The following is a 21,065-nucleotide window of genomic DNA, read 5'->3' as shown; positions in this document are numbered from 1 at the left end:
AAGGATATTAGTCCATTTTATCTCTTCTGTGCTCTGTCCATATCCAGGGAGTCTGGTTTTGTGTATATATACACACACACACACACAAACACCAGACTGTTCATTCTAACACAATTTTACTGAAAAAATAGTTAATGTTCTTATGGTACCTGTTAGAACAAGGTCAGAGATACTGAGAGAGGCCAAGCTGTGTTAAGTTTAATTTAAGTTTATATGGTATTGAGAATGTATCAAGTTTTTTGAGATTTAATGCTGCTGTGCAATTTATTTGGATTCGTGGTTTTTAGATTTTTAACATAAGGTGGATGTTCAAACCAAGTGATTTGTCGTTGTTTTTACGGTTTGTGAACCAAAACGAACTCTGTGTGTGTGTTTTGATTCCTCAAGTGAAAAAATTTCCACATTGACTTAGGAGGAAGTGTCATTGAATACAATGGAATTTACCTGGGATCACACTTTATTGAAACAAAGAATCCAGGCATTTCCAAGTTTTTGGTTGTTGTTGGTTTCGGGGGGGGGGGGGGAAGGAAAACAGAAAGAAATGCATATGAAATTTTTCTCATATGCATATGATATTTTCTCTGGTTTTGCTGCTCTCCAAGTTCCTAGTCCAGTTGATTGATGAGATTTTTCTTGTTTGATTCATCATCCACAGTATGAGTTTTAGACGTGCTGCTGCTGAGGATTGCCCCCTCTCTTAGAGAAAACCTATTGTCATCCATTCCTCCCAGGTCTGGGATGCAGGGATTTCTCTCTGCAGTGGATGAGGGACCCATTCATCATCCTGCCTTTGTCTCAGAGGGAGAATTGCTAAGCCTGGCCCAATGTGTGCATGTTCAGCCTTCCCCACCCCATTATCTGAAAACCCAAACCTAAGTTTCTAGTCCGGTTGAGGTGCAACAAGCCAGCGAGAAAGACTGCGACAGAGGAGCATATTATGCTCCTCTGCAAAGCTCAGCATAAGCTTTGATTGATGTTTTCACTGGAAGTGAGAGCTGCGCTGGTCACTCTTCCCTTTCCTAGCTCTATGGGCTTTTCTGCGCCGGCTTCCGGCGCCCGGCCGGCAGAGGGCGGCTCACAATAGAGACGCGGAGCGGGCCGGCCTAGAGCGGCATCACACCGCGCGAGAATGGCGGCGACCAAAATGTCGGTGCCGGAAGTCCCGCCTGCGCGTGCTGCCGCCGCCTTTCCCCGGGCCTGGGCTGCTCCGCCTGGCAGCCGAGCTCGCTCCTCGCCGCCCCGCTGGGCCATGTAAGAGCCGCCGCCGCCGCCGCCGCCGCCATGGAGCCGCCCGACACGAGGTAGCTGCTGTTTGTGCCTCGCGGGGACCCGCGGCCAGCCAAGGGGTGGGGAGGAGGGCGGAGCGGATTGGTTGCCCGTGGAGAGTTCTCCAACTCCTCCGCTAGGGGGCCCCCTTCGCCCGGCCATGCGACGTCACTGCAGTGACGTCATGCAGCAGCAGCACATTCTGTGACGTCACCGCCCTCTGGGCATGGGAGGAGCCAAACAAACTGGGCTCACCATCCCTACCCACCCCTTTTTGTAGTGTTTAAAGTCAAAACAAGGCACAGGGTCCTCTACGCGCCTTAGGGTGTTGCTGCCACCCCCAAAGGGACTAGAAACTTGGCTTCCTGGTTTACATTTAGGCTGATATGCCTGGCCATCTTGGAAGGCATCACTTTCTTAGCAGCTTAGGCTCACCCTCTGTCTTTCGTGGAGGGCGGCGGGAAGGGACGTCAAGCCGCCTTTGCTGCAGCTCACGGTGCTGTCTGGTCCCCAAGGATGTGCACAGACAGGATGAGGCGCTGTTCCTAATGCAAGCTCAGCCCCACAGTTTATGTTTTTTTTAAAGGTCTTGGGAAATGCTGCAGTGTCCTGCCCCACACTGGGCTATATGGCCCCACAGGCTGGCCTACGAGGAGGCAGCTGTATGCCTTCACTCTATTGGAAGGGCCGTCCATGGCTTAATAGGCATCATCGTATGCGGCAGGTCCCCGGTCCGGCTCCTGGCAGCATCTCCAGCTAAGGCTGGGGAAGTCCCTTCTCTGACTGGAGAGCCGCTGCCAGTCAGAGCAGACAACACTGACCGAGGCGGACCAACGGTCTGACTAGGAAGGCAGCTGCAAATGTCCACCTGGAGCATCTGCAACTCAGTAGCAGAGTACCTGCTTGGCACGCAGAATGTCCCAGGTTCAAGACCAAAGGAGAGTGGTCTTGTGGCAGCAAGCATGACTTGTCTCCTTAGCTAAGCAGGGTCCGCCCTGGTTGCATGTGAAAGGGAGACTAGAGTGTGAGCACTGGAAGAGATTCCCTTTAGGGGACAATGGGGCCGCTCTGAGAAGCACATCTAGGTTCCAAGTTCCCTCCCTGGCTTCTCCAAGATAGGGCTGAGCCTGAGAGAGACTCCTGCCTGCAACCTCGGAGAAGCCGCTGCCAGTCTGTGAAGACAATACTGAGCTAGAGAGACCAATGGTCTGACTCGGTGCACGGCAGCTTTCTATGTTCCTATGTAAACCGCTTTGGGACCTTTTTGCCGAAAAGCGGTTTATAAGGATTTGTGGTGGGGGTGGTTGTATTGCACCGAGTGTGACATGGATTGCTTGAGGGACAGAAGTCATGGGCGTTGTGGCATCGTGAACAATCCCTTCCCGGATCTGTCAGCCAAACTGCTGACGCTTTGAAGACCCAGCAGGCTTCTCGAGACTTGCTACGTGACTGAAAAGGATATAGATGGTGCAGGGGGAATGCTAGAAGGGAACAGGACGTGCTGAAACACTGAAAACACACCAGAAAATTGCAATTAGTGGGGACGTTTGTTAGGCATGCAAAAGCTCCGTCAACATACAATGTTGCTTTTATGGTTATGCTGTTAGGGTGCCTCTCTTTTCTCACGCTTTTGCAGTCCGAAAGTATACAACTCTGTGTGTGTGTGTGTGTGTGTTTCATATGGTTGTTAAGCAGCACTCTGAACCCTTGCAATTGCTTGAGTTAATAATTGCTGGATTGAATCTCTGATCTTGAGTGGGCGAAATGCAAGGGTGGAGATTGGAGTTTTCTTCCACGGTGGGCGCTCGCTGCAAAGAGCTCCCGGCTCTCTGGGAAGACGTGACCCCCAGGTGGCTGACCTGGAGAAGCTCCGGGGGGCAGAGAGGTATGTGGGTGAGACCTTCAGGGATGGGATCGAGGCATCCCACTCCAAGGCGGATAGCGGGACGGCATTCTCTGCTGTCACGGAGAATGGAGGTCTCGGGGAATTTGGACATCGTTCCGAGGAAAAGGCTTCCGTAGAAGGGACCCCTTTCTTGAGAGATGCGCCCATATCCTCTCACACAGGGGGATACTCCGGGGCTTGTGGGCCAGCTAATAGTGGAAGATTTGCACATTAGGGGCATAGGAGAGATGGGTTTGCGACCCACATGTAAGCCGCACGGTGACTTGCCTGCCTGGTGCAAAGATTGCGGGCGTCACACAGTGTCTGGATAGGCTCTTATTTATTTTTATTTTATTTATTTATGCGATTTCTGTACCGCCCTTCCAAAAATGGCTCAGGGCGGTTTACGCAGAGAAATAATAATAATTTAAAAAGATGGCTCCCTGTCCCCAAAGGGCTCACCAGCTAAAAAGAAACATAAGACAGACACCAGCAACAGTCACGGCAGGGATGCTGTGTTGGGGACGGAGAGGGCCAGTTGCTCTCCCCCTGCTCAAGAAAGAGAATCACCACGTTTAGGCTGTTCTGGGGAGGAGCCAGCTGTCACGGTGCACGTCGGCACCACTGAGGTTGGGAAACGTAGTCGGGAGGTCCTGGAAGCCAAATGAAGATGATGGGGGAAGCAGATTTTTAAAAGATCTCTTATTCCCGGAGGCTTTGGGAGCTGTATTTTCTGTCTGTTATTTACTTCCTTGTGGGGGTGCTGCCGGGAGGTACCCCGTAGGAGTCAGAAGCTGGAACAGCTGGATTAGTGGGCTGTTCCCTTCCAGTAAGACCAAAAAAAGAAAGAAAAGAGGAAGTTACCTAACTGGGGAGGAGGGGCTGGAGGAAGCTGGGAAGACGCTCCCTGCTTGGGAGGGTTTGCTGACTGCTGGTAAGTTGGCTCTTTTGCTAGCATGGGTGTCTGTTTGGAGCGGGGAGGGGGAATTGCAAACCATAAGAGCTGGCCTTGCGGTAGAGCCAGCAGAGCACAGTGGCTGGAGTGTTGCACTCGGACCGGGAAGACCCGGGTTCAAATCCCCATTCAGCCCTGGAACTCATTGGGTGACTCTGGGCCAGTCACGTCTCTCTCAGCCTAACCTACCTCCCAGGCTTGTTGTGAGAATAAAAATAAGCATGTCCTCTGAGCATCTCGGAGGAAGCGCGGGATATAACATGTAATAAAATAAAATAAAATAAAATAAATAAATAAATAAATAATCGTCCTCTTTGATAAGCAGGGGCCACCCTGGTTTGCATGTGAATGGGAAACTGCATGTGGGAGGACTTGTAAGACTTCCCCCTCCGGGGATGGGGCCGCTCTGGGAAGGAGCATCTGCCTGCTTGCATGCTTGGCCTGGCCTTCCGGGATTTTTAAATAGTTGTAAATGGTTTTTAATATTGTAACCTGGTTTTTCAGTTGTTCTGATGGTTTAACTGTTGTTTTATGTTTGTTTGGTTTGTTTGTTTGTTTCTTTGTTTCTTTATCACATGTGTACACCGCCCCAAACTTTCGTCTCTGGGTTAGGGTTAGGGCTTTAATTGTTGTTTTCTGCTGTTTTATAATTTCTGTTTTAATCGTTAACTGATTTTAAGGGTTTTAATTGTAAACCGCCCTGAGCCCCTTCTGGAAGGGCAGCATGAAAATTGAACAAATAAATAAATAAGTTCCTCCCTGCTGGCGTCATCTCCAGATAGGGCTGAGAGAGAGATTCCTGCCTGCAACCCTGGAGAAGCCGCTGCCAGTCTGGGTAGACAATACTGAGCTAGATGGACCTGTGCTCTGACTCAGTATATGGCAGCTTCCTATGTTCCTTAAGGGAGGAGAGCTGGTCTTGTGGTGGCAAGCATGACTTGTCCTCTTTGCTGAGCAGGGCCTGCCCTGGTTTGTATTTGAATGGGAGACCACATGTGAGAGTACTGTAAGATGTTCCCCTTAGGGGATGGGGCCGTTCTGGGCTTGCCATGCTTGCATGCAAAAGGTTCCAGGTTCCCTCCCTGGCACCTTCAAGGTAGGGCTGAGAGAGACTCCTCCTGCCTGCAACCTCGGAAAAGCCGCTGCCAGTCTGTGTAGACAATACTGAGCTAGGTGGACCAAGGGTCTGACTCAGTAGAAGGCAGCTTCCCAGCGTTCCTATGCTTTCTCTCCCTCCCTTGCCTCTTCCTGCCTTTTGCTTCTCCTTTCTGCTTTTCACCTTTGCTTTTCTGCTCCCCCCTCTCACTTTCTCTCTTCAGCTTTTTGTTCCCCCCACCCTGCTCTTTCTGCCTTTTTCCTTCTGCTTTTCTGCTCCTTCCCTCCTCTCCTCTGTGCCAGCAAGATTGAGTAATGTTCCCTCTAATCCCACCCCCATCTGTGCGCAGAATGAGTTTTGTTCTGGGCGGCAGTATCACGGCAATGTGTGCACACCTGCATTAACTGTGTGGATGTCAAAAAAACTTGTGAGCAGTGTACGGCAGCTTTCTATGTTCCTATGTAAACCGCTTTCCTGAAAGTGACCTGCCGTATCATTGCTGTGAGTATCCCCTTAAGAGTGTGTCATCGAGCTAAGGGTTCCCGGCGTCTCCAGTTAGGGTTGAGAGAAAGTCCTGCCTGAAGCCATGGAGAACTGCTGCCAGTCAGAGTAGGCAGTACTGAGCTAGATGGAGCAAAGGTCTGACTCAATGGCAGCATCCAGTGTACTTTTCATGTGGGGGATTGGCCTTAGCTCAGTGGCAGAGCATCTGCTTAGCATGCGGAAGGTCCCAGGTTCAGTCCCCGGCGTCTCCAGTTAGGGTTGAGAGCAAGTCCTGCCTTGAAGCCCTGGGGAGCTGCTGCCAGTCCGAGTGGGTCATACTGAGCGAGATGTACCAAATGTCTGACTCACTGGCAGATTCTACCCCTTCTGGAAGTTTGGTAGGGCTGAGGTTCTCAGGCCTGGGTCCCAGATTTGGGCTAGTCTTTCCTAGGGTTTGATTTCTGGCTGGCTAACGGTTTGGTTTTTTTGACAGGGCAGTTTCGGTTGTGCTTAGAGAGATGGGGGCGGGGATTAGCTGCAGGCAGGCTCCCCTGTGGACAGGTTGTTGGAGGGGCCACGTTTGTGAGGTGGCTCAGTTTGGAAGCAGCTTTTGGGAAGACAAGGCTCGCACCGGGGAGCTCTGCGACACAGAGCTTTGCGAACCAGAGTTTTGTGTGGGCCTGATCCAGCAGGGCTGTTCTTACGTTCCTATGTCCCCAGATGTTGTCGGGCTACAAATTCCATCAGCTGTCACCACAGTGGACAATGGGAGTTGTAGTCCAACATAATCTCGAGACCCGCGTTTGAGAACCCCTATGACAGGGTAAAGTTCCGTAAGGCTTAGGAGAGGCCCATAAACGTCTTAAACTGACAGGCAGGTGCACATAACTAAATTGTACATGATTCTCCGGCATGGGCCACAGCTCTGAACTTGCAGTTGCTCACAGTGGCCCGCTTTGTGCTCTCCAGATCTTGTGCAAATGCCTTAGAGGGAGCAGCCCGCTGGTGGAGAGGAAATCTCACCCCACTGCCTACCTGCTGTACCTCCCATCACCGCCTAGACCACCTGACTGACCGCTGGTTTCGGCATCTCACTGGCTCCAGCCATTTGAATGGTTATTTATTATTTCAGGGTTCTCCTTTCACCGCCCGGGGAGACGCCAGATCCTCCACTGCTAACTGAGATGGCCGATGCCCCATTGCCAAATTTAACCCCCAGACATCAGGAACTCATCCCTACGCCATGTGGCCCCGTAAGTACCCAAGGGACTAATGTTCTTAAATTCAGCTGTGTTTTATTGGAGACTGGGAAACGGCCTGGTCTGATTGACTCACGGATTGAATTTCTTCTGCCACAGAAAGAAAGCTGATTTGCGGGTGTGTGCACAATGCTGGATGTCTTGATCACTTCAAAAGCTTGAAAGTAGGATATTTTGGTGCCTGTGGATCATAATTGACAATACAGCTGGACCTCTCTGTACGCAGATCCACCGTCCACGGATATGCGGTCGGGTGATTGACACCCGGCCTTGGCATATGCAGGGGGAAACCGGCCCACAAGAGGTTAATTCTGCGTATCCGCAGGTCGGAGGCAGCTGGAAATCCTCTCTGCGGAGGTCATTTCCGGCCACCATTTTTGTGAAACGGTGCAATTTTGTGGCTCATAGAGAGACACAGAGACAGAGAAATTATATGTGTGTGTATACGTATCTATCTATCTAAGGCGTACCCGTGGCTAATCATGTGCATGGCAGTGGGAGGAAGCAGTGGCTGTGGGGGCCGAAAACAAAGGAGGGGGCTGAAAACAGGGGGAGAGACGAGAGGGAGTGGGGAGAAAAAAGGGGAGAACTAGAGGCACAGATGCTCTCCACCTGGGCCAGCTAGTTTACTTTTAAAACCCTGTGAAAAATCATGGAAAAATACCCCCCAAAGGACTATTTCCAACTTCTGGGTGGCATTGCTGGATCTCTAGAGGTCTGCAGAGCACAGATACAAAAATGTATCAGGGCGGTTGACATTAAAACATAAGGATAACAGTGGCCTACATTGCAGGGCGGTTGTAGATCACTCTTTTCTGAGCCGTTTGGGGGACACTCCCGTTCATTTTCATTCCAGATCAAACCTTGGTCGGAGCTGTCCTCCCCCGTCAAGATCTACTTCTGTGTCACCATCCTTTCCCTCCTGAGTATCATCGGCTTAACGGTAGAGAACCTCGTCCAGCAGACTGATGAAGACTTCACCATCTCTCTCATTCAGTTAATTGGTGTCGGTAAGCTCAATGAATTGGCGTTCCATCTGTGGGCAGCAGGGAGAAATAAACATCTCTGCACCCAACCGCATTTCTGACACGTACCGTTATTTACCCGAATCAGACGACTCTGAATTTAAGGCGACCTCCTTACAAAGTCGAGGTTATTATACCGGCTTATGTCATTTAAGCTATGTAAATATAATTTATGTTTGTATATTTAGTATTTGGGATTTCACACATTCAGTTGTTTATTTTTACCTTTCATAGTGTTGTGATTATTTCACAATGGAGATCTTGTTTTTTGTATTATAATGTTTTCAGTATATATATTATGTTTTTGGCGTCTTCAGGGGAAGCAATTTTCTTTATGACAGTTTATACATGCATTCTCTTTAGCGAGTCCTATAAAGAGGTTCCATCTGATATACATAGTCTATAGTATTTTTCAGACTTTATTACATTAGTGTGACACGGGGGATTTTTTCGTCTTTGGTCTCTTGCCCTGCGTGGTCCCTAGTTTTGGCATATTATACCAGCTATGCCTGCAGTAACTCGAAAGGAACTGAATTCAAGATGACCTGATTTCTGATAGCAAAAAAGTCTCGGATTCAGGTAAACCCAGGACGAGTTTGCCCTTAGAAGGAGGTCACATCAGCCAGAACGTTTGCTGCCACTACAATTTGAAATACAGCGTGTTAATTTCATTTTATTGATTTTTTTTTAAAAAAATATTTCTTCCATACAAGAAGTGGCCGCCACTTAGGGGGCAGAAACGGAACAGGTAAACTTGGTGGTGTGTCCGCCTTGGGGTGAAACCTCCTCCTGGATTTCTGTCTCTTCCTTGGCAGTCTTCTGCATTTATTACGTGAGCCGGGGGATCCTCCAAGAAAACCGACAGGAGCTCATAGTCTTTGTTCTTTCCATCTCGCTGGTCATGCTGCGCTCGGTCATCAACTTCGCGGTCCTCTCCTCGGAGCAGAAGCCCAAGTTACTTGTGAGTGCTCGTCCCCCCGGAACCCAGCTCTTTCCACAGCTCTTCCGTTGATGCTTACGCCGCTATTCTGTAACGAAACGAGGCTTACCACATGCCAGACTTAACTTTCTGGTCTGATCCAGCGGCAGCTGTCGTGTCCTTACGAAGGATCGCTCCTGGCAGACAGGTCTTTTCATTTGCTATAGAACGTCATAGCTTAGTGGAGCTTCTATGTTTGGATGCAGTATACCTTTGTTGAAGGGAGCAAGAGAAAGCTGTTGCCTTCACGCCTCACTCATGAGCTTCCCAGAGGCATCGGATTGGCCGGTTTGTGTTGGATTAGATGGTCTAAGGCAGTGGGGCACTTCTGATATTCTCCTACATCACGTATAAAGAATCACCCTGCTCTCTTCCCTGCAGATTTAACCACAGGGCCATCACGGGCCATCGAAGGTGCGGGACAGAGCAGGAGAGTTTATTTGCAGCGCAGTGTAGTGGTTGGCATGTTGGACCTATGAGACCTGAGTTCAAATCTTGGTTCAGCCATGAAACGCATGGGGTGATAACTCGGGGCCAGTCACTTCTCTCTCAGCCCAGCCTACCTTGCAGGGGTGTTGTGAAGAGAAACATCATCTTGTAGAGCAGGATATACCTGTAAAAATAAATGGCAGATCTGAATTTCTCCCCAATCTAGAGCATATGCCAGTCTCTGTTAATACCTTCCCCAACAATCCCTGGAATTTGAATGCCACCTTCCCTTCCGGCAGTATTTGCGAAGCCGCTGTGCTAGATCCAGGGTATTCTAGAAAATAAACATCAGGGTCCTCCTTTCCGTCCCAACTGTGCCAAGCAAAATATTCCAGCTTTGCCTCCGCTCTCTTGACAATCAGCATGAGAGCCAGCGCGGTGCTGTGGTTAGAGTGTCGGACCAGGATCGGGGAGACGCGGGTTCAAATCCCCGTTCAGCCACGAACCACACTGGGAGACTCTGGGCCCATCACTTCTCTCCCAACCTGGCCTGCCTCACAGGTTGTTGTGAGGCTAAACATTCCCATGACTTCGTGGGTTCCTCGGAGAGAGAGAGAGACGCACACACACACACACACACACACACACACACACACACACACACACCAACCAGTGTTCCCGGATGTTGTTGACTACAACTCCCAGAATCCCCAGCCAAAGGCCGTTGCAGCTGGGGATGCTGGGAGTTGTAGTCAACAACATCCGGGAGTCCCTGTTGTTTATATTTATTTATTGTTTGTTGTTAAATTTATATACCGCCTTTCATTAAAAACAATCCCGAGGAGGTTTAGAAAAGTTTAAAAAATTCAATTAAAAAGACTACTAAAACTATTCAGCTAAAAATATAAAACAAGTCTAATTTAAAATATAAAACACAAACATTAAAATATGTATTTATTTCTTGTTAAACAAATGTTAGAGGGAACACTGATGTCCGCATCGAGACATCGGGTTCGAATGGATCGTGGCGGCGGGCGGCAAAAGGGGCATGTTGTCCTCACCGTCTGTTCCGTTCCCCCGCCAGGCCCGCTTCGTCCTGATCCTCCTGGTGGGCGCCTTCGACGTGATCTGCGCCGTCGTCCTCATCCAGACCGACAGCACGATGGCCTTCCGGGTGGGCGGGGCCCTGGAGAGCCTCCAGTGGCAGTACTTCATGCAGAGTCTCTGCTTTTCCATGCTGACCTTTGACCTCCAGGCACAGGTATGTCGGGCCCTCCAGCCCTGCTATCAACCCGTACTCTCTCGTTGTCAAAACCTTGGTGGTGGGTGTTTGCTCGGTCCTTGCTTTGGTGGTGGCAATCGGCCTGTTCCTCGTCTGTCCGAATCCCCTCAGTCTCACGATTCGGGCTGTGGAAAGCGTCCCAGTTTCAGCCTCTCAACCAACTCCCCTCTGCCTTCCAGCTCTGCCTGTGTGTCCTGCTGCTTATGACACTACACAGCCTCTCTGTCCTGCACAGCGTCATCCTGGCACTTGGGATTTTCTGGGCTTTCCTGAAAGTCACCTGCGGTATCATTGCTGTGAGTATCCCCTTAAGAGTGTGTCATCGAGCTAAGGGTTCCCGGCGTCTCCAGTTAGGGTTGAGAGAAAGTCCTGCCTGAAGCCATGGAGAACTGCTGCCAGTCAGAGTAGGCAGTACTGAGCTAGATGGAGCAAAGGTCTGACTCAATGGCAGCATCCAGTGTACTTTTCATGCGGGGGATTGGCCTTAGCTCAGTGGCAGAGCATCTGCTTAGCATGCGGAAGGTCCCAGGTTCAGTCCCCGGCGTCTCCAGTTAGGGTTGAGAGCAAGTCCTGCCTTGAAGCCCTGGGGAGCTGCTGCCAGTCCGAGTGGGTCATACTGAGCGAGATGTACCAAATGTCTGACTCACTGGTAGATTCTACCCCTTCTGGAAGTTTGGTAGGGCTGAGGTTCTCAGGCCTGGGTCCCAGATTTGGGCTAGTCTTTCCTAGGGTTTGATTTCTGGCTGGCTAACGGTTTGGTTTTTTTGACAGGGCAGTTTCGGTTGTGCTTAGAGAGACGGGGGGCGGGGATTAGCTGCAGGCAGGCTCCCCTGTGGACAGGTTGTTGGAGGGGCCACGTTTGTGAGGTGGCTCAGTTTGGAAGCAGCTTTTGGGAAGACAAGGCTCGCACCAGGGGAGCTCTGCGACACAGAGCTTTGCGAACCAGAGTTTTGTGTGGGCCTGATCCAGCAGGGCTGTTCTTACGTTCCTGTGTCCCCAGATGTTGTCGGGCTACAAATCCCATCAGTTGTCACCGCAATGGACAATGGGAGTTGTAGTCTAACATAATCTCGAGACCCGCGTTTGAGAACCCCTATGACAGGGTAAAGTTCTGTAAGGCTTAGGAGAGGCCCATGAATGTCTTAAACTGGCAGGCAGGTGCACATAACTAAATTGTACATGATTCTCCGGCATGGGCCACAGCTCTGAACTTGCAGTTGCTCACAGCGGCCCGCTTTGTGCTCTCCAGATCTTGAAAGAGTTAAAGCCTCTTGCCTGGATTTTCCTCAGCCAGAATATACCTGAAGTGGCTTATCTCGCCTACCTGCTTTACACGGTAAGTTGTGCCACATGGGTTTTGTTCAATCAGCCAGACGGGCATAGGGAGTTCTCCTCATCCGTAGGGCACCCCCGCATCACAGGTCTCCAAGTAGAGTGGGGAACGACTCCTGCCTGAAACCTTGGAGAGCTGCTGGCAGTCAGTGTAGACAGTACTGAGCTAGATGGACCAAGAGTCTGACTCAGTTCGGCAGCTTCCTACATCCCCATATGATTGCAAAGATTGCGCAAGATACCCTGCCCATCTGTGTCTGCAAGATAAGCATTTGCCACCCAGAATTCTGCATCTATTGGAATCAATTTACATTACAGTATTTTGGTGGGAGGTGGGATGGGATACGAGCGACCTTTGTTAATTAAAAGAAAGTCAGCCCAGTTTCAGGTTCTCTGCCTGGTGCTCCATATCAGGACATCATGGAGCCTAAAAGGCAGAAAATGCCTGCATTAAATAAAAAAGAAAGGGGTGTGGGGGAGAAGGCACAAGTGTAACTGGTCTACGGGAGGAAAGCTGGTCTTGTGGTTGCGAGCATGAATTGTTTTCTTTGCTAAGCAGGGTCTGCCCTGGTTTGCATTTGGAGGAGATAAATGCAATTTATTTCTTGGTTTATATCTGTCTAAACCGCTTTGGAAACTTGAGTTGAAAAGTGGTATATAAATATTCGTTGTATTGTATTGTCCGTGTGTGAGCCGCTGTAAGAGATTCCCCCTTCGAGGATGGGGCCATGCTTGAATTCTTTTTTTAAAAGGATCCACTCAGACATGCTGCGTGCGGAAGGTTCCAGGTTTCCTCCCTGATCTGACTACAGCTCCCATCATCCCCCTCAAAGGCCCGTGCAGCTGGCGATGGTGGCAGGTGTAGCCCACCACCTCAGGGAATAATGTACAGGGTGCATTAGCTGTCCAGCCCAGCTTACAGAATCAACAGAAAGCGTTTCTCCAACACGTCCTTGAGATAAGGGGTTATGTTTCCAGCACTCTCCGTCCACTAGCCTTCGAGGCAGACCTTGCAAGCCGCCAGCTCCAACCAGTCTCTTAAACATTCCAGGGTCACAGCTCCTCTCGCGTGCCAGAGATTCTCCCGAGCCCGCCTTTGCCAGACAGTCAGAGTTAGGGGCAGAGGCTTCTGGGAAACCTGCCAGCTCTTCGGTGTCGGAGCGCCCCAGAGTACATCTCCTGGGAGAGGAGGAAACGGGGAAATTAAGACATAACATCCCCTCTGTTTTGCATAGCAGAGATAGTGCCAAAGAGGGCTATCGGCCTGTGCCCATAGGCGGCGGGGGCAATCCGGATCTGATTGGATCCGGGCATCTCTCTCCAGCCCAGGATAAGTCACTCCATGCCAAATCAAGTTACGGGAACACAGGAAGCTGCCACATACTGAGTCAGACCCTTGGTCTATCTAGCTCAGGGTTGTCTTCACAGACTGGCAGCAGCTTCTCCAAGGTTGCAGGCAGGATTCTCTCTCTCAGCCCTGTCTTGGAGATGCTGCCAGGGAGGGAACTTGGAACCTCAGATACTCTTCCCAGAGTGGCTCCATCCCTGGAGGGGAATCTCTTCCAGTGCTCTCACACTTCACAAACCAAGTCGTGAATTTTGCTGCCATTGGCTTAGAGGGCTTGGAAAGGGATTTCGGCAAATCCTTGTCTCTCACTGGCTGCAAAAGTACATTTGAATAGGAGGCATTTGACTAGCTTTGGATAAAAGGAAAAGTACACTTGAATCCCTGTGTGAGCACTGTGAGATCTTCCCCATAGGGGATGGGGTCCCCGCTCTGGTAGATGGGGGAATACAGATGCCACCCATTCTGCTAGGCTTCCCCCCCTCCCCACGTTGTTGCAAATGTTGTTTCTGTGTGGTGTGTGGTTCCTCCTCAGGTGACCGTCAAGTGGGGCCAAGGTGACTCCTACGTTCTCGAAGCCGCCCTCATCACCGGAACCTGCATCTCCGTGGCCATCAAAAGCGTCCTGTTTTGGTCTCTGTTCCACGTCTACCGGAGCTTTGGACAAGGGCTGAGAGAAAGGAGTGAGTGCTAACCGGGCATAGAACATCTCAAGTGAGGCTGGGTTAGACCAGCCAAGGAGAATGGTAACCCACAGGAAACCCCAAAGGCTTCTGGGACTCAGGCCAACCAAGGCAGCGCCCTAGCGCTGCTTTGCGTGCAGACTGCCTCAGGCTCGGTCCTTCATATCTCCCTCTTGGAAACGCTGCTGGTTAGTGCAGGCAACCCTGAGCTCGACGGTCCGGTGGTCGGACTCAGTAGGCAGTCGCTTCCTAAGTTTGTGTTCGGTTTCTCTAACCCTACAGAGATGGTCAATAAGAGTTGTGGGACAAAACACAAAAGAACCCAAATATGTGGTGTAGTGGTTAGAGTGTTGGACTAGGACCGAGTGGGCCCGAGGTCCAATCCCCGTTCAGCCATGAAACTCACTGGGTGACTCTTGGGACAGTCACATCTCTCTCAGCCTAACCTACCTCACAGGGTCGTTGTGAGGGCAAACATAATCTCTGGCCTCCTGGCAGGAAGATCAGGATATGAATGTAAAAATTTTTTTAAAAAAGTGAAATAATATATAAAAGCATATTGTTTAGAGTTACAATACCTAGAACATAGTTATAATATAATGAAATGTACAAAATGTACAAAAGATGGTTAATTCAAGGATAAGACCAGTATCATCCCAAAGTAAAAAGTGGAAATATGTTGCTTAGTACGAGACGTTTCCCCAAGAAAAGGCAATTTTTCCTAAGTTAATAGGGGGGCCGGTAAGTTCCATTTGAAGAGAGTGTTTCTATCAGATCCAGATTTTGTTTTAAACCAGCTCATTTTTAGAAGGGAAACGGATTTCCGTTTTAAAATGATTGATGTTAATAACGTCAGGGCTGTTGCGTTTCAAAACTCTCCTCCCGTCTCCCTCTTCCAGTGTTTTCTTCCTATGGAAGCATCGCTTCATGAAGACAGCTCCTTTTGCCGGACCCTGAGAGGTGCTTTTACAGCATGAGAACTAACCCAAGCCGGCAGATTTCGCTCGCCCACTCCAACTGGGGACACCGAGATCACCGCCGGGCCGAGTGGAAGGACAGGAGGAGGGACTCAGTTCCACAACTCAATCCAAGATGTTCACACGGCCCCTTTCGACATTCCGGGCTCCCAGCCGGAGTCCCAGGATCCAGTTGGGCCCCTTGGCCAGGAATTCACAGCCGCGGATCCTCGGAGCCCGTCAGATTCCCCGACCGAACGCTGTTGTGCGTGTGCACTTGTGTGTTTTTGAAGAGCGACCGCTTCGCCCACCGTCCCGTCCTCACAACAGCGTCCACTTGACGTAGCTTGTGTGGCTGTGATAAATGTGAGGGCTGTTCTGCTCCTCCGCACAAATGATCCCCGCTTGGGCACTGTGGTCCAGGCCCAATAGACAAAAGGTTGCCCGTGTGTTACGATATAATCCAGCAACCAGGCCCAGAGTGTTTCAGAAGCCTTATCCTCCCGGGCCAAAGATGTGCCTCCCAGCGCCTTTTCGCTCAGCGGACATCCGTGTTTCTACCTACAACAGTTGCAGGGTGTGAGATCTTTAGCCCGGCCGCTTTGCTGTTGATGCCATCGGTTGTGGTGTGTGTGTGTCCCTGTTGGAGAAACTGGGAGAATTTGTAGTGGCAGCTTTGCCTTGTCATTCATTCCCCACAGCTAGGCCGGAAAGTGCCTAGCCCAGGAGGGGCTAAATCAGCACAATGGCGTGTTGAAGGTTCAGGGCAAGGGGAGATACAGCTGGAGGGAATTGGGGCCTTTTGACTGCTTCGCCCCCTGCACCCTTTCCCAGCCTCTGGCACTGGCAATGTGGTCCTGTTTCCCCACCCTTTGGAAATGAAACGCACCAGGCAGGAGTCAGACTACAACTCCCATCATCCCCTGTCACTGCAGCGGGGGGGTGATGGGAGCTGTAGTCCAACTTCTAGGGACCCACGGTTGGGAATCCTGGCCCAGGCTGCCTGACTGCGGGACATTTCTGTATCTTTGATCACAAGTGGCGTATTACAGCTTCAATGCGAGCGGGCCCGTCTTTTACCCGCTAGAGAAGCAGTCTGAACCTTGCCACTATTCAGAAGCTTCTAGAAGCTTGTCACTGGCCCTTTGGCTATCTCAGCGTCCAGTGGCTATAGCGATTTGCTCGTGTCTGCCTTAGCATGGCTCCTTTCTTGCTAAATCCAAATAATTTTTTTTAAAAAAATAAACAAATAAAACCCTCAGCCTCCCAACCTGACCTTCACCCCATTTTTAACTTATGTCCCACTCTTTTAAAAAATAAACAGGTATCAGCCCCGGGAGTGTCTTAACTGCTATGCTCTCTCCCAGCAGAGTGAGTTTGGGTTTTTTATTTTTTATTTTTTGAAGAGAGAAACAATAACGGTGTTTAATACTGTACTTTTGAAGCTTTGTTATTTTATTAAGAAGTTTCTTACAGGTCTTGTATTTTTCAATAAAGAGAGTCAAGACCGGCTGTGGGGTTCCCCTTTTTTGACTGCGGTTATTGAAAAGGATGCTACTGTTTCTCAAGCCAGGCCTTGGCACCAAAGAAGCCTGTATGCACAAGTATGTCTTCAGAATTTCTCTCTCTCTCTCTCTCTCTCTCTGGCTCTTTTTCTAAATTGGGCACCTTCATATTCGGTGTGATCGGGACTGCATGCGGAATTGCTAAGTCACAGAACTTGCTCAATCATTTTCAAAGCCCGTCCTGCAAGGTTAGGTAAAGAAACCTCCTCCCTGCGGTTCTGCCAAAGAAGATTTCACCATTATTATTATTTTTAAAGATACCTTTCCAAATCTCTCCTTTGTTGACTTCACTGTAACCCTACCCTCCGGCGCTGCGTTATATCAGATCTTAAGACCGCCAGATGCAGAATGCTGCACAAATGTTGCTCTTTAAAAAGCACCTATATGGTATGCTTGTGATAAATGTACAATACGCCTTCTGGAATGATGTTTGCTTTAAAAATAAAATTAAAAAGTAGTGTAGAAACATTCTTATCCCCAACCTAAATCTACAGAGCCAGACTCCTCTGCCGTATTCCATCTTCTTGTTCAGTCTTTTACAGCATGGCCAACTTTACTGGACATGTGCTGCATTCATATAAATATGACTATAACAAACATTTATGTTCCGCGTATCAACCAAAGCTCCAAAGCAGTTTACATATATATAAATAAGATGGCTCCCTGTCTCCAAAGGGCTCACAATTCAAACAAGAAATATAAGCTAGACACCAGCAAACAGCCACTGGAGGGGTGCTTTGCTGGGGACGGATAGGGCCAGTTGCTCTCCCCTGCTAAACAGACAAGAGTCACCACTAAACGGTTCCTCATTGCTCACATTCTGTTTCTGAGTGTTGTGTCTCATAACCTCTGAAATCCTTTACTGCTAGCTGATGGGAATGAAGGCACGGACTCTTTGCCAATCAGGTTCTGCAGTAATGAAAGGGTCTATTTGCATAGCAGACGGGTTTTCTCACAAAGGTGCATGGTGAGAGGGAAGCACGATCTGATCCAAGTCGATGGGACTCAAAAATATTTTGGACTGATTGTAGTCAACAAGGCATATTACAAAAAAAAAATATTTTGAGTGAGTTATCTTTGTTAGAGCTGTTGCTGGGAGTACAACTCCCATCATCCTCAGCCACAGTGGCCAATAGGGGTGATGGAATATGTAGTTTAGTATCTGCAGCCCTGCAGTAGGGTATGGCGACTAGGGGTTATGTTAAAGGTTTTCAGCACACTGGGGCATTTAAGCTGTGCACTTCTGCAGCAAATCCTAACCTCGCAATGCAAAAATTGGCCACAGGAGGGCACTCTCTTGCCACACCACAAAGATATATTGCCCTTTGCCACTCATACAGCAAATCCTCACCTTGCTGCAGTGCACAAGTTGGCCACAGGAGGGCAGCCTTTTGCCATCCTAGGAAAATGCATTCCCCTTTGTCATTCATGTAGCCAAACCTCAGCTTGCTGAAGTGCACAAAGTGTCCACAGGAGGGCACCCTTTTGCAGCCCTAGGATAAGAAATTGCCCTTTGTCATTTACATAGCCTAGCTTCAAGTCTCTGCAGTGCACAAATTGGCGACAGGAGGGCATCCTTTTGCCATACCACGACAAGACATTACCCTCTGTCATTCACATAGCCTAGCCTCAACTCGGTGCAGTGCACAAAGTGGCCACAGGAGGGAGCCCTTTTGCCACACCCAGATAAGACATTGCCCTCTGTCATTAATATAGCCTAGCCTCAACTCAGTACATTGCACAAATTGGCCACAGGAGGGCACCCTTTTGCCACCCTAGAAAAAAATCCATGGTCCTTTTGCATTCACATAGCCTAGCCTTCGCTCAGTGCAGTGCACAAAGTGGCCACAGGAGGGCACCCATTTGCCGCCCTAGGGGGAAAAAAATCCATGGTCCTTTTGCATTCACAGAGCCTAGCCTCAACTCGGTGCAGTGCACAAAGTGGCCACAGGAGGGAGCCCTTTTGCCACACCCAGATAAGACATTGCCCTCTGTCATTAATATAGCCTAGCCTCAACTCAGTACATTGCACAAATTGGCCACAGGAGGGCACCCTTTTGCCACCCTAGAAAAAAATCCATGGTCCTTTTGCATTCACAGAGCCTAGCCTTCGCTCAGTGCAGTGCACGAAGTGGCCACAGGAGGGCAACCATTTGCCACACCAGGCAAAGACACGGCCCTTTGTCATTCGCGTAGCCTTGCCTATGTCATGGCAACGGGCAGCAGCACAACATTCCCTGGTCTCACCGCAGGGATGGGGGCTGCTGGGGAGGGAGAGCGAGCACAGGGCGGCCCACCCTCTCCAGCTATTACAATGTAAGTTAATTTTTTTTTTAAAATCAATCCTTAATGCTTTTAAATTATTAAGCTATTTTCTATTCGTTTTGAGCTTGATCTCAGTCCCTGCAGACCAAGTCATGGTTGGTTTGGGCCCATCGGGCCATTTGAGTTGTGCACCCCTGGTCAGCACTGACTGGCAGCAGCTCTCGAAGATTTCCGGCCGGGGTCTTAACTGGTGAGGCTGCCAGTGATCAGACCAGGGACCTTCAGTTCTGCATCAACGCGGATGCTACAGCCTCATCTTCATTGTGGCTGAGATGATGGCAGCTGCAGTCTAACCTCGGGGTGCTCAACGTTGGGCACAAAGTGAAGCCAACTTTGTGGCTTTAATTTTAAAAAGCAGCGGCAAAATTGGGTTTCCTTTGGTTGGTATTAAAAGGGCAAGTTTCTAGCCCTCCAGCTGATCAAGGAGCTACAAACCTGGATGACGGCAGAACGCTGCAGAAATGAAAGCAAGAGCTTTCCCGAAGCGCAGAATCGTTCTAGGTATTTGTATGTTTGCTTTACAGTGAATGTTGGCTCCTAAAGAGCTCAGAATGCACCCACAAAAAAGGATCAGTTAGGGATAGAAACAGGGATTCGCCTCTTTAAGGGTAAAGGAGGCTTGTGGAAATGGTTAACGTGCTGTTTGGGGGGGGTGTTTTCTCCTAGTATCCTGAAGGATTATTCTGTCCAGCATCTCTCGGACGCCTCCATAATGGTCGAATCCATCCTGATCCAGGTCACGGTGCAGTCGGAAGATCCTGCAACCAAACTCCTGGTGGTGTCGTGGACTTACCAGGTGAGGTTTTCATTTCTAGTGATTGGCAGCGCGTGTGTTGATCCAGCCCGAGTCACGCCCGATGCACACTGTGCAACACAGCTGGGCAATTGGCCTAGTGTGGATTTTGCTTTTTCTGCCCAAAGGGAAGGATTTAGGCGTAACGTCAGCACTGCAGCCTTAGCCCTTGATTCTCGGAAGCCTTTCTTAGCGTGTGTCTGACTTTTGTCCGTGTTGTGTTAAGTGCATTTTTGCAGTCATGAGGACTAGGGACTTGGGGTTTGTTTTTGTTTTTAAGGCAGCCGGGATTCTTAGGATGCTGAATTAGGCTCTAGGTATCTGGTTCATTGCATTTAATCCCCGCTGTGATTGTGGGGAAATGTGAATGTTATAAAGCCATCCGATAACTGTTGTATTGTGTGATGCATCAGGGGCCAGATTTATCGGTCAGTGCTTGCTTACTCCGGGCTTACCAGATGCACGAACTGACTCAATGGGAAAGCAGTTATAGCATAGAATAATAGTGTCAAAAGGGGCCCTAGAGGTCTTCTAGACCACCCCACTGCAGGAATCTGCTGACAGCTAGAGTCTGAAAATCTCTGGAGAAGGAGAGTTCCCCCCCATGGCATGAGGCAGACTGTTCCACAGTCCAACTGCTCTTACAGTTAGGAAATGCCTAATGGGGGTGTCTAGCCTGAATCTGCTTCCTTGTAACTTCAGTCCGTTACAAGGACTGAAAACACACCCCTGACTGGAAGCTCGGGCACAGAGGGAAGAACCATCCCTGTCTGCTTCGTCCCGAGCATTCAGGGGTAGACTTCCTCTGAACGTGGAGGCTCTGTTTAAGCCAGCGTGGTGAATAAGAGCTGCCTCAGACTTCTCTAGCCCAGCAGGAGTTGTAAGACAAGGTTGCTTCTCTGTTTCGTGTTCCCTGGTGTTGGGTGTGTAAAGGTAGACTGTGTCTATACCTGGAGGTTCTCCTGGCTAGCAGCTGTTGGCAGATCCATTTGCCAGAAAACTAAGCTCCTAAAAACAAATTACGTGCCCTCACCCCTTCCTGTGCTGTGCATTCTTTAAGATGTAAGGTTTCCAACCCCAGATTTGTTTTTTAAAAAGCAAGTAGAGATCATGGTTAATTGTGTCTGTCTGATTTCTGCACACAGGATGAAGAGATGGGCAGCTACGTGACTTCTCTGCTCAAGAAGGCCTTGCCCCAAGTCACGGCGAGAGACTTCTTGGGAAAAAGTGACATCAAGGAACCATGTAAATATATTTAAGTGGCGGAGAGGGGTGTGAGTGCTTTAAAATAAATGTCGTGTAGTTTCAATATTCCTGGCCTTTATTGTCACAGCTGGCTTATGCACTTACAAGTTAAGATGCTGCCTTCTGAGTGAGGCCTGTGGCCTATCAAGCTCAGCATTGTCA

General features: G+C 49.6%; 2 protein-coding genes across 7 annotated transcripts; both read left to right on the top strand.

Annotated features, from left to right (window-relative positions):
• Positions 1-1,100: 1,100 nt before the first annotated feature.
• Positions 1,101-16,487, top strand: LOC128338707 (uncharacterized). Of its 5 annotated transcripts, none has more exons than XM_053281492.1 (9): positions 1,101-1,301; positions 6,818-6,938; positions 7,801-7,954; positions 8,785-8,930; positions 10,462-10,638; positions 10,839-10,955; positions 11,909-11,995; positions 13,872-14,019; positions 14,919-16,487. In XM_053281492.1, exons 1-9 carry the CDS (start codon positions 1,282-1,284, stop codon positions 14,948-14,950), a joined length of 1,002 nt encoding a protein of 333 aa, XP_053137467.1. In that variant the 5' UTR covers positions 1,101-1,281; the 3' UTR covers positions 14,951-16,487. The 5 variants fall into 5 exon arrangements, with proteins under 5 accessions (XP_053137467.1, XP_053137471.1, XP_053137469.1 ...); XM_053281494.1 differs by lacking the exon at positions 1,101-1,301 and adding an exon at positions 2,927-3,151; XM_053281495.1 differs by lacking the exon at positions 1,101-1,301 and adding an exon at positions 3,999-4,085.
• Positions 16,451-20,967, top strand: LOC128338708 (integrator complex subunit 11-like). Of its 2 annotated transcripts, none has more exons than XM_053281498.1 (3): positions 16,451-16,579; positions 19,532-19,661; positions 20,804-20,967. In XM_053281498.1, exons 1-3 carry the CDS (start codon positions 16,527-16,529, stop codon positions 20,915-20,917), a joined length of 297 nt encoding a protein of 98 aa, XP_053137473.1. In that variant the 5' UTR covers positions 16,451-16,526; the 3' UTR covers positions 20,918-20,967. The 2 variants fall into 2 exon arrangements, with proteins under 2 accessions (XP_053137473.1, XP_053137472.1); XM_053281497.1 differs by lacking the exon at positions 16,451-16,579 and adding an exon at positions 18,736-18,856.
• Positions 20,968-21,065: the final 98 nt, after the last annotated feature.

Source organism: Hemicordylus capensis, chromosome 16 (genome assembly GCF_027244095.1).
Source record: "Hemicordylus capensis ecotype Gifberg chromosome 16, rHemCap1.1.pri, whole genome shotgun sequence".
Classification (NCBI taxonomy): domain Eukaryota; kingdom Metazoa; phylum Chordata; class Lepidosauria; order Squamata; family Cordylidae; genus Hemicordylus; species Hemicordylus capensis.
Note: the sequence above shows the minus strand (reverse complement) of the source record. Positions and strands in the feature narration are given on the sequence as shown.